At 43.2% G+C, this 13,857-nt stretch overlaps 1 protein-coding gene across 1 annotated transcript in view; it reads left to right on the forward strand.

The window, feature by feature from the left end:
• The window catches only part of LOC126281565 (malate synthase-like), a 112,170-nt gene that overhangs the window by 15,999 nt on the left and 82,314 nt on the right, over window positions 1–13,857 (forward strand). The window contains exon 2 of the mRNA XM_049980638.1: window positions 7,934–8,080. Within this exon, the coding sequence (XP_049836595.1) occupies window positions 7,934–8,080 (147 nt within the window). The remainder of the gene's footprint in view (window positions 1–7,933; window positions 8,081–13,857) is intronic.

Consider the following 13,857-nt stretch of genomic DNA (forward strand, 5'->3'; position numbering starts at 1 on the left):
ACGCAATTAATTGAAGAAACGGCGAGTAGGTGACATAACATTTGTTTTTTTCTTTTTTTTCACTGTTTCCTAAGGAGCCAGAGGTCCATGAGATTTGAGAAACCTAGTATGGAAGAATGGTAAACAATAACTATCGGCATAAGCTGATCAGCCACATAAGTATAAATTTACAAACCTGCAGCTACTTGATTTGCCGTCATACTAAATCTTCTGTTCGTTCAGTGTCTAAAAACAATTCTGTGGAGTGTTTCTCTCCGTTTGTGAATACAAACTTTTAGGTCACACTTCCTGTGACTTCTTCAGCAGGTCATAATGTCCATTGGTCCCACCTGCCTTCTGAGAGTAAAATATTTGTGTTCACAGTTCGGGTCCATGCCGGGATAAAATCATAACAAGTGCTTCATATTAATAGGCAAATGAATTATCTTAGCCGAGCGATCAAACACAAGGCGCCTTCCGGAGAGGGAAGAAGAGCCTGGTCCCCGGCACGAATCCGCCCGGCGGACTTGTGTCGAGGTCCGGTGAACCGGCCAGTCTGTGGATGGTTTTTAGGCGGTTCTTCATCTGGCTCGGCGAATGGGGGCTGGTTCCCCTTACTCCGCCTCAGCCACACTATGTCGGCGATTGCTGAGGAAACAAGTCTCCACGTACGCGTGCACCACCATTACTCTACCAAGCAAACGTAGGGGTTACACTCGTTTGATGTGAGACGTTCCCTGGGCCGAACAGCACAATAACCCTGGGTTGAGTGTGGGGCGGCTGAGGGGTGAAGTGGACTGCAGTAGTCGTCGTGAGGTTGCGGCGGGGACGGAGCCTATCCATCGTTTCTAGGTCCCCGGTTAACATACAACTTACAAATGAATTATCAATCTCTTTAATATGGTGATGACACAGAGTAGTATTAATGATTATCAACAGATCAGAATCCTGTATAGTCGCTGTCCGATGTATGACCAGCGGGACACCGCTTCTTCATTTCCTTTTCGACGTTGCCGTAGTTCCCGCATTCATTCGGCACTCGGCTTTTTAGGCTTTCCGCGTTTCTTTTGACGCAGGTTTTCCTCTGACTTGTGTTTTCCACAGCTTCGGGCACATTTATGAGTGGTATGAGGCGGCGTCTTTTATTATTTTGTAATTTTCAATTTAATACAAATTTTCGCTTATATTTCGGCGAATATTTTTATTGCCTCGCTTTCTATCGTAGCGGAGCTCCGCAAGCCTATCACAATGACACCCGAAACAGTTCCTAGCTAAATGCGTTTCCACGGTACACCAGTTTATGACGTACCACAAGGATAATTCGTAACAGTCACACGCATGCGCCAACACTGGTAAGATGACGTCACTGAAAGTTCAAATACTGCAAGACGAACACATACCGATGTGATCTACCTGTTGGGGGCTCATCCACTGGCTATGCATTATTAGTCTTGTAGCTATTAGCGTTTCAAATCTTACGGTGTTTCGCCACAGAATAAAGTCCAACCGATGAACGAACAGACGTTTTCACGTAAAAATAGCTCCATAAATATTGATTATAGTAGTTCCTCTGGTCTTGATATAATAATTTGTCATTATTTATTGTATTTCTTTCTCTAAAATGTGAAATTGGTCTGTTACACGTTTATCATTTTGGCCTTTCCCTTTGCCGCTGACAATCACTAGTCCTTATTTTATTTCTCTATTAGAATTCCATCCATTTATTATTATGATCACACTTTTCCACTCCACATGTCGATAGTTGGGGCTGAGCTTTCTGCTTTTGTACATTTTTTGTCCCTAAAAACTATGTTCCACAATTATCATTGAATTAAAGGTTTCTACTAAAGCGGTCATGTGTTGCATGTACTACATTGTGTAAGGTTCCACAATTTACTTGATGCCATTATACTACAAAGAAACTTCCCAGTGAGAGATGAACTGCTTGAGTATCAATGACATAACATATATTTTAACTGAACTGTAATGTAAGTAGCGTATTGTAATACTATTTGCAACAAATTACTATTATTAATTTGAAGAAGCTCATATTACATAGAGTACCGGTAGTTAGTTACGTAGTTTCATCCCCAATGGATCATTTGCACGATAAATCGTAAGGATATGGAACGAGTAATTTTACATTCACGTCAAAAATAAATTTTAAAATATGGCTACATGTTGAACATTTATAAGTTTCTTAAATTATTTTTATTAAGAACCGAGACCAAATAAATACCGATAATACCGGTTACTCAGGACTAAAATGCCGGTAATGGTTTTAACCAACCGGTTTTTCTCATCCCTATCACACACAAACATTCGAAAGCAAAGTACACCACTTTCCAAAAGCCGGCCCCTGACTTACAGTGAAAAGAATCTTGACAAACAACTGGGTACATGAAGTGCTTCATGACCGATCAAACGCCGAATTCAGATAAATCATAGTTTACGTAAAACGATACTGAAATTGTCACTTCGAGAAATCCGTACTGCTTCTATCGACGGGTTTTATCGTTACAGAAAAACCAAACTCGGAATTGAAGCAAACTTCCATCCAAAATCATTACTTACTAGATCATGAAGCACCTTCCTGGTTAGTTCTCTCCAAAACTTCAACTGCCTCTTCTCCGCATTCGGAGAGCGACAAAATGTTGTGGGACCATACCAACAAGTCCCCAAACTGCTTGTTGCGCCATAATATCATAACTGGAGCTAGCTTAGAAAATAACGTTCAGCTACCATTCCAAGCCACTACGCTAGCCAAACCAAGAGCTTCGACCTGAATCTTTCTGCATTTGTTAATACTCCCACATTCATTAAAAATGCGAGCTCAGCCATTTTTGGAGTAGGTGGTTATAGGTACGTGTTGTACTGACTGTTAATTGTAATTAATGTGAGAATAAAGGCACAGAAAATCAGTTTCCCAGCGCGATATTTCTGCTTGGTACGGAAAATATGAGCATGGAAAATTAGTGCGAATTCAGGCAGAGAAAGATACTTTGCCAAACTTGGTAAGAGCACCAAATTTATATGAGAGCAGAATTGATTGACGCCTTTCACCTTGGACAGCAAATGACCTTCAGAAGTGCCGCCCAGTGAAAACTTGTGAGTTGCCGAGAGAATAACACAACACCATTTACCATTCACTATGGCTGATGAATTCTGACTTTGAGCTTATTTGTTTTCCGCGTCCAGAACATTGTACACTAAAATCTAGTAAGATCAACTGTAATAAAATTCAGAGTTGAAATATGTTTTGCCCAGCAATCAGCTGCACAGATGGCCTTATCATTACCTAACTCTAAATCTAGCGGGGAATACTTTGTGCTAAGATTTCAGCACATCAGTACGTGGTCGTCCATTTGGACAGTCCCACAGTCACAGCAGCTTCATGCTAGGTTGTACTTGCAATTTGAGACCCTAGTTCTCAGCTTGTCGAGAGCCTTCCAGGTCGTGAAGGATTTGTTACTTCCAGCCGCAAGTTCTTCCTCCAGTTCCAGTATAGGATTTGGTGTTGCCTCATTCCATAGCTGAAGGCTCCTCTATTCGACGGTGACGTTTATTGGTTCTGACATCCAAAGGAAACTCTTTTGAGCGAGGCTACCTAGACTGTTGCAACTCGGCAACTACTTGCAGTCGTACACTGGGTGGGGGTGGGTGGGGAGGGTGTAGGGGGGTGCGGGGAGCTACCCCTTCTCCCTATGAGAGAGTAGTTGGCACGGGCCTCAAACATTCTAATGTGAAGCGGGATGATTCATTTACGGGAACATCGATATGCTTCACATGGGTCTAATTCTTCCATTCGGGCGTGGTATCTTCAGATGCCGACAAATTGAGTGCAATGGCTGTTGTTCGAAGCACTTGTGGGTCAACATTCTAGTTTGTATCATTTCAAAATAAAAACAGTCTTGGTTGCAAAATTATTTAATGTAAACGATGCGTTTTTTTTTCCCTTTTGGGGCATCACCAAATTGTGTAAAAATGGTTTGATATGTAATCAGTCCGCCATGAATTCATAAAAATGGAAAATGGGTGCAACAGTAACGGGAATGGAATAATTTTTACCCTGATTTGCGTTGGTCAGATTACGAATTATATTCTTCTTATCACTGACCTTTTGCCTTAGTGTCCAAATAGTTCAGTTTAAATAACAGAGTTCTGTTCAACTTCACATCAAGGTATTTGAGGGTTTAGCAGTGTTCACATGTAGTTTCCTTTTGACTTTCTTACTCCTCGGGTGGAAACAGCAAACTTCCGTCTTTGCTGGATTTGGTTTCAGGTGATTCTGGTAACAGTAATCCTAGTATTTCAAGGCTACAAGTTAATTTATCCTCCACTTCCTCGAAGGTGTTCACTTTGGTAGCCAAGACCGTGTCATCAGCATATACAAACTGCTTACCATCGGGACGCACTGGCTGGTCGTTGGTGTATATATTGAACAGCAATATACATTGAACAACGATATGGGCTTTCGGAGCTGAAGGCCCACGCGTGTGCTCTTGATGACTGCACGACACAAAGTTTTGTGCCTCACCTGGCCCCGTCAACAGCGAGATTGGACTGATGATGACTGGAAACATGTCCCCTGGTCGGATGAGGCTCATTTCAAATTGTGATGATGATAATGACTGGTTTGTGGGCGCTCAACTGCGCGGTCATCAGCGACCATACAAAGTCCCAATTTTTACACAGCCCACGTTTTGCACAATTCATTCTAGCCACAGTCGCGGATTATTATTATTATTATTATTATTATTATTATTATTATTATTATGAATATGATTATGATGATGATTATGATTATGATGACGATAATGATGATGATTAATGATGACAACACAAAAACCCACTCCAGGCAGAACAACTCCCCAACACGGCCGGAAATCGAATCCGGTACCTCGTGATCTACAGGCAGCTACGCTAGCCACTAGATCACGAGCTGCGGACTCGTTTCAAATTGTATCGAGCGGATGGACGTGTACGGGTATGGAGACAAACTCATGAATCCATGGACCCTGCATGTCAGCAGGGGACTGTTGAAGCTGGAGGAGGCTCTGTAATGGTGTTGGGCATGGGCAGATGGAGTGATAGGGGACCCCTGATACGTCTGTATACGACTCCGACACGTAGGTAAGCTTACTGTATAATCACCTGCACCCATTCATGTCCATAGTGCATTCCGACGGACTTGGGCAATTCCAGCAGGACAATGCGACACCCCACACTCCAGAATTGCTACAGAGTGGCTCTAGGAACACAGTTCTGAGTTTAAACACTTCTGCTGGCCGCCAAATTCGCCAGACATGAACATTATTGAGCATATCTGGGGCGCGCGAGATTATCGGAGCGGTCTAGGGCGCTGCAGTCATGGGCTGTGCGGCTGGTTCCGGCGGAGGTTCGAGTCCTCCCTCGGGTGTGTGTGTTTGTCCTTAGGATAATTTAGGTTAAGTAGTGTGTAAGCTTAGGGACTGATGACCTTAGCATTTAAGTCTCATAAGATTTCACACACATTTGAACATTTTTTAGCATATCTGGGATGCCTTACAACGTGTTGTTCAGAAGAGAACTCCACCCCCTCGTACTCTTACGGATTTAGGACAGCCCTGGAGGATTCGCGGCGTTTGTTCCCTCCAGCACTACATTAGTCGAGTCCATGCCACGTCGTGTTGCGACCCTTCTGCATGCTCGCGGGGCCCTGCAGTATATTAGGCAGGTGAAGCAGTTTCTTCGGCTCTTCAGCGTAGAAGCTCTTATTCTGTAGTACACACTGCATAAATCGTGAAAATCCAAAGTCTCTAGTCATCTGGTAAATCTAATATATCAGTCTCCTGTAGTTGACAGTGTCATACTCTGCGCTCGGATCACCTGCATTCTTTCATCTCCATCTTCAGCGTGCTGAGTTAAATCCAAAATTTGCCCAGTGCATGAGCAGTCTGGCCTAAAACCGGCTTGTTCAGGCCTTAGGAACTCGTCTACACGTCTGGATATTCAGCACAATTCCCTCTAGGGCTTTAAACATGTGGCACAGCAGAGATACTAGACGATCCTGTATCTGTCAACTATGCCCAAACGAGTTAGAGCTGTTGTTGCTGTCTGAGTTGGCAGCTCTGTGTACTAAATGTCGTACGTCGTATATCTGAAAATGCACTGAAAATTTAATTATATGTTCTTTCTACATATTGAACATGTAGAATAAGTAAAATTTCGTTATTTTCTATCGTTCGTGGTATTGGTGCTCAGAAATTCCGAAAAACTTTCATATTTAAATAGAACGCGGCTTGCGAATAACTCATGGTAGATGCTTTTCACAAGGAGCTCTTTTTCTTTATAATCCATCTTTTGCTAGTAACACTGGGACTATTATAAGCGTTTTTCTTTGATTCATTTTTTAACTTCATTATTTTAATTCATCTTACTCAGAAGTCGTACAATGGTTCGACAAAAACACGGAAACACGGCGAAAAATGCATGTTTGAACATAAATAGAGATGCCAACCAAGGCTGCAAGTTGCGCTGTTGCATTTGTCCTCAATAAGTTCTAAATGTCAGCCCTGGTGAGGACAGTGTTCTGTGTAGTTGTGAGTGCGTTATGTCACAGCTAGGTGAATTCTAATATGGGCAAATTGTTGGTGCTCTTGTGGTGGTTGCTTCTGTAAACAAGGGAAGTGTACAGGGAAAGCGGAAGAACATCAACTGCTAAGTCACAACGCGGACGGCAGTGCGTGTTGAGTGATGATGACAGACGTTCATTTCAATAGAATACGAAGACAACATAAGAGGACAACAGCTGCAAAAGTCACTGCAGAACTGAATGTCGCATTCGCCAATTCTGTCAGTGCCGAAACATGAGGTGAGGCCCTTAACCATAGGTTGTAGGGCGAGCTGGATTTCCAAAACCATTCAACAGTGGCTGAAATGCCCGCAACAGGAAAACCTGGCGCCATGGCCATAAAACCTCAACGATGGAGCGATGAAAGAAAGTCATTCGGTCAAATGAATCCTGTTTCACACTGTCTCCAACTTCTGATCGAATTTGCGTCCCAAGAGTGAAATACGTCGGGAGTTCGGTGACGATTTGGGCAGTCATATCGTGATGTTCCATGGTCCCCATAGTTACCCTACAAGATCGCATTACTTCCAAGGACTATGTGACCATTTCGGCTGATCAGATCCATCCCATGGCATACTTGTCCCCAGTGGTGATACTGTATTGCAAGACGACAGAGCTCCTTCTCACACAGCTGGCATCGCCCAGGATTGCTTTCTTGTGAGCATCTGCCCTGGCAACGGCAGTCACCATACCTCAATATTGTTAGTCCTTTCTGGTCTAGTTTGGAGAGAAGTATGCGTGATCGCTATCCCCCACCATCATCGTTATCTGAAATTGAAATCTGAAATTTCCAGGAAGTTCAATACAGATTCCCTTGAAAGCATTACAGGACCTGTATTTAACCACTCAGAGATGATAGGAACCTGCTTTGAATGCCAAAGGGTTTCCTACACCGTATTATGAGTAATAATGTGTTGTATTTTTGTTGTTTCCATATTTTTGTGCAATACTTGCACATTACTTTAGGCAGAGCGCAAGTGGTACATACACCCTCAATCACCTCCAGAACGTAATGATAACGTAATTACGATGTACAGATTGAGAGGAAAAACGGTGTTCTTCAAACCATAGAGGCTATTTTCAAGGAGAAATTGAGGTATAAATTACGACCTCCCTCGCTCGTCGCGTAATATCCTCGACGGTAAAATTAGCGAAGTTTGGGCTGATAGCGAGTTAAAGAACAACATATATTCCTTGGAAACATTCGTGTTTGCTACATCAGGAGAACAAATAAGGCTGGTGCATAATGTGGTCTGCGAAGTGCTCTCGGAATCAGGAAGAAGCATATATAAGCCTGATCTGATGCACAGCATATGTCTCATTGTTTCTATTTGTTTTCAGAACAACGCCAGTGCGAAGCCTCTCTGGAATGTGGAGGTGGAAGCTGCGCCACCAGGTGCGGAAGAAGCTCACCGGATCTTGCTGACAACGGCAGCCCTCTCCTTCGTTGCAGATCTGACGCGCACTTTCGAGCATGGCATAGAGGAGGTAAGTACGAAGCGCAAGGTGAATCCACGGCTGTGTTCCTCCTTCTATATTCTCAGAATGGAACGTAGACAGTATGCACCAAATTCTATGACTCAAGTTGTTTCCTCCGCTTGCGGAGCCAGCGAAGGACTTAGTATTGACGTTCCAACAGAAAAATTATGTAAAATTTTCTTTACAAATCTGAGATTATCACTTTATCGTATAGTCCAAATTGGGATAATCCTAAAGGGCCATAGTTATTACATCGTTATTCTGATTTAGACACCCTTTCGTAGCTGTCAAATATTTGTTCATGTGCGTGTTTCACACCTTCCACCGGCTGCTTAAATGGAAAGGAAAGAAATGATAAAGCATACTTCTCTAATTCGTATGGGAATTGAATATACGTCCTAATCTCCTTCTCTCTTGTGTCTCCTCCTTCCCCCTCTCTCTGTCCATCTCCTCCTCCTTCACCTCTCTCTGTCTGTCATGTCAGCCCTCTCTCTATCTTCTCCTCTGCTCCCTCTCTGTATCACTCTCTCAGTCCATCACATCCTTCCCCTTATCTCCTCCTCTCACCCCCCCCCCCCCCCCACTATCTCCCTCCATCTTCTCCTTCCCGTTGTCTGTGTCCATTTCTTCTCACACCTCTGTCCACCTCCTCTTCCCCGCTCTTTCTAACCTTGAGCCTTGTTTATTGTTATTGCAAATTTGGATTCTGTAGTGGTCTAGCGGTACTGTCTTTCATTATCAGAATGTCCTCAGTCAGCACTGGCGGCCGGAGACTTCCGGCATGAGACGTCACCCTCCTTCTGCCAACGGCCTTGTCAAAGAGGGTGAAGGGGCGGAAAGAGGTTCATGGCACTCTCTTGCCCTTGGGGTGGGAAACTGCCCCTAAACGCGGAAGAATCAGCAAAGATCAACTACATGAGGATGTAGAAGGCAATGGAAACCACTGCATTAAAGACACATAATGTGTATCCACAGGACATGTGGCTTGTAATGATGATCGCTCCAATGGCAAAAGATTCCGGAATTGTCTCCCATTCCAATATCGGGGGGTTGGGGGGGGGGGGGGGGAGACTGCCAAAGGGAGGCGAACATGAGAAAAAGAGCGAATAACGTTCAATGTATCGGAGCGTGGACTGCCAGAAGTTTCAACGTGGTAAGGAAACTAGAAAATCTGAAAAGGGAAATCCAAAGGTTCAATCTAGATATAGTGGGGGTCACTAAATTGAAATGGAAAGAAGAGAAGGATGTCTGGTCAGAGGAGTGTAGAATAATATCAACAGCAGAAGAAAACAGTAAAACAGCAAGGTGGGCAGAGAGCGTGTTATTGTGGAAAATTCAGTGATAGGTTGTTCTCATCAGAATCGACATCAAACCAACACCAGCAACTGTAGTTCAGGTTTACATGCCGAAGACGCAGGCTCAAGTTGAAGAGACAGAAATAGTATATGACGATATTGAAATGGTAATTCATTATGTAAAGGGAGATAAAAATCTAATAGTCATAGGAGGATTGGACTGCGGTTTTAGTGGAAAGAGTAAAAGAAAGGATTAAGAGAGAATATGCGCTTGGTAATAGCAATGAGAGAGGAGAAAGACTGAGTTCTCCAATAAATTTCAGCTACTAATAGTGAATATTCTGTTAGACTCACAAGAGGAGGCGGTATATTTGGAAAAGCCTGTGTGACATGGGGAGATTCCAGTTAGATTGTATCATAGTCAGACAGAGATTGATATTGGACGCAAGACTAAAGAAAAATCAAGACACCTCTGTAGGATTTGTCGACATGGAAAAGGCGTTCGACAGTGTAAAATGGTGCAAAATGTTCTAAATTGTGAGAAAAAATAGGGGTAAGCTACAGGGACAGACGGGTAATACACAATACGTAAAAGAGCCAAGAAGTAATAACAATAATGGACGACCAAGAACTAAGTGCTCGGATTAAAAAGGGTGCAAGACAGTGATGTAGTCTTTCGCCCCTACTGTTCAATCTGTATATCGAAGAAGCAATGATGGAAATAAAAGAAAGGTTCGGGAGTGGAATTAAAATTCAAGGTGAAAGGATATCAACGGGAAGATTTGCTGATGACATGGCCATCCTCAGTGAAAGTGAAGTAGAATTATTTGATGTGCTGAATAGAATGAAGAGCCTAATGACCGCAGAATACGGACTGAGAGTAAATCGAAGAAAGACGAAGGTAATGAGAAGTAGCAGAAATGAGGATAGCGAGAAACTTAATATCAGGATTGAAGGTCACAAAGTATATGAAAGTAAGGAATTCTGCTACCTAGGCAGCAAAACAACCAATGACGGACGGAGAAGGGAGGACATCAAAAGCAGACTAGCACTGGCAAAAGGCATTCCTGGCCAAGAGAAGTCTACGAGTGGGAAACATGGGCCTTCACTTCAGGAAGCGATTTTAGATGTGGTGCTACAGACAAATGTTGAAGACTGGAACCGCGCGACCACTACGGTCATAGGTTCGAATCCTGCCTCTCGCATGGATGTGTGTGATGTCCTTAGGTTAGTTAGGCTTAAGTAGTTCTAAGTTCTAGGGGACTGATGACCTTAGAAGTTAAGTCCCATAGTGCTCAGAGCTATTTGAATCATTTTTATGAACGAATGTTGGAAACTAGGTGGAGTGATGAGCTAAGGAATGAGGAGGTTCAGCGCAGAATCGGAGAGAGATATGTGGAAACATTGACAAGGGGAAGGGACAGGATAATAGGACATCTTTTAAGACATCATCAGGGAATCACTTTCATGGTACTAGAGGGAGCTGTAGAGGGCAAAAACTGTAGAGGAACACAGAGATCGGAATACATCTAGCAAATAACTGAGGACCAAGGTTGCGAGTGCTACGCTGAGGTGAAGAGGTTGGCACAGGAGAGGAATTCGTGGCGGACCGCGTCAAACCAGCCAGAAGAATGATTACTAAAAAGAAATGTTCTTAGGTTGGTTAGTACCTCCAAGCGAGTGTGGCACAAGTAAGCCATTAATGTTCATTTTCCCGTAAACAGCAGGTCAATCATTGAAATGTGGCGTGTGGACGCAAAACGGATCGTCTACACTGTAGGTATAGTCCACTTCATGGTGCAGTTACGACAATGCAGAAAACATGGACCGTCGTCAGTTATTGCTGAATAAACTGTAGTCGTAGCATGAGAGTGACATGGAGATTGACCCACATACGTTCCTTTAGTTACACGAAGTCTCCTTTAAATCTACAGAGACAGAAACAATTGTACCTAATTAAAGTTTTAAACATGGGCACATAGTCAGCGACCGTTTAAAATTAAAGTTAAAGCAATTACAGCCCTCGGTCGTGAAAATTAAGTCTTTTGACCTGGATTAGACACTTATATGAGTGCCCTCATCAGAAATTACATTCAAATTGGCCTATAACATAAGTAAAAAATTACGGGGAAAATCTTTTATGTAAAAGTGTAGCTACTGACTAGTACTATAAGAAAGAAACAGTACTTGCATGGCACGTATAACAAATGTCAAGCGATAAAGCTTTAGTCACAAAATTTTTAAAAGAATACATGGAAGGCGAGCCGCTATGGTAGCTCATACATGTCAATCCACAGGTAGCAACAGACTGAGGCGCCCACGTTAGCAACTGCGGACATGTGAACATTACACTAAGAGTGCCATCTGGTAGTCGCAACTATAAGTAGGCTAATAAACATTTAAAACATAGACATATGAATGTTAAGAAAAACGTTATTTAGTACATAAAGTAATGCCCAGTCTTTTATTTAACAGAAGCAGACATGGTAACTTTTTGTCTACGTAAAAGCTTAGAAGTGCCGTTTTAAGACTGAAAACTGATTAACAGTACAAAAGAGAAACAGTAGTTTTATGTCACTTATAAAATAAATATCAATAAGTGTCAATCATAAGGCCCTGGGTACGATTCCGGGCTGGACCGGAGATTTTCTGCGCTCAGGGACTGGGTGTTGTGTTGTCCTATTCATCATCATCTCATCCCCATCAACGCGCAAGTCGCCGAAGTGGAGTAAAATCGAAAGACTTGCACCAGGCCAACGGCCTACCCGACGGGAGGCCCTAGTCACACGACATTTACATTTACATTTCTAACTCGACATATGCGAGCAGCCCGTAGTGGCTTGCTTTCACGCATTTCCACTTTTGAAATTTTGTGAATAAAGCTTTATCACTTGATATTTGTTATACGTATCATGTAAGTACTGTTTCTGTCTTGTACTGTTAGTCACTACTATCATTTTAATGTAAAATATTTTTCCGTAGTTTTGTAGTTACATTATAGGCCAATTTGAGTGTAATTTCTGATGAAGGCACTCATGGAAGTGTCTAAACCAGGTAAAAAGATTTAATTTTTGCAACCTTAGGCTATAATTGGTTTAACTTTAATTCTACATACTAAAGTTTAGAAAATCAAAATTACGCTGATGGGAAAAAATCGAAAAACCAAGAAGGAGCTGTGAGACGCGAATGAAAATTGGCTGGCATGTTTCTACATCTAAAAGCGATGTCTGTTCAGATTTCGCGCCAGTTGCATGAGAGAGGCACTCGGAGAGCCGTTATTATCATCCAAGTAAAGTTTGCTTCAAATACACGTTGTAACGGTCGTCGCCGTTAGATACCATTGAGTTTGGACGTGGTGAGCCGATGTTAGTCTAGAATGACTTTAAGGCCACAAAGCCGCCATTATCAACACTTCACTGAGTTTGAACGAGGTCGTGTAATAAGGCGAAGAGAAGCTGCGTGTTCCTTCTGCGATACTGAGGAAAGACTTGGCAGGACTGTAGCCACTGTACATGATTGCTGGCAACAGTGGTCACGAGAAGCTACGGTCGAAAGAAGAGCGGGGCCCGTGTGGCCACGCGGCGCTACCGAGAGGGTAGACCATCGTGTTTGGTGTATGACTCTGGCGCATCGTATTGCATTTTAGCAGCAATTTGAGCAGCAGTTGGTACCACAGTGACACAATGAAATGTTACAAATCTGTTACTGCAGACGCACATTCCACAGACCCTAAACCGCCGCCATTTGAGACTTTGGTGGCGTCAAGCGAGAGCTAATTGGAGGACAGCGTGAAGGTGTGTAGTGTTTTCAAATGAAAGTTTGTTCCGCACCGGCGCCAGTGACGGTCGTGTGTTGGTCAGGAGGTGGCCAACTGAGGGCCTCCAACCAACCAATTTGCGTGCTAGATACACTGGACCTATACCTCGAGTTATGGTCGGGAGTTCGACCTCGTATGACAGCCCGAGCACTTCCGTGGTTATCCCATGCATCCTGACCGCAAATCTGTACGTCAGTCTGGTGATTCGGCCTGTTGCGCTGCCATTCATGAACAGCATTCCAAGGGGTGTTGTTTAACTGGATAAGGCTCGTACACATACCGCTATTGTAACCCAACATGCTCCACAGAATTTCGACATGTTGCACTGACGTGCTCGAGCGCCAGATATGTATCTAATGGTGCATGTATGGGACATCATCGGACGACAGCTCTAGCGTCATCCAGAACCAGCAATGAACATCCCTGTATTGAGTGACTGAGCAAGTGCAACAAGCTTGGACTCTATCCCACAAACTGACATCCGGCACCTGTACAACACAATGCATCCGTATTTGCATGCTTCCATTCTCCATTCCGGCGGTTACAAGGGCTATTAATGTACCAGAATTTCAAATTTGCATTGGATTATCTCGCACTTACGGTAACTGCGATCTTGCAATGTTAATCACATATGTTATCTAGATAAATATACTCCCGATTTTTCATTACTCAAC

Source organism: Schistocerca gregaria, chromosome 7 (genome assembly GCF_023897955.1).
Source record: "Schistocerca gregaria isolate iqSchGreg1 chromosome 7, iqSchGreg1.2, whole genome shotgun sequence".
Taxonomy (NCBI): domain Eukaryota; kingdom Metazoa; phylum Arthropoda; class Insecta; order Orthoptera; family Acrididae; genus Schistocerca; species Schistocerca gregaria.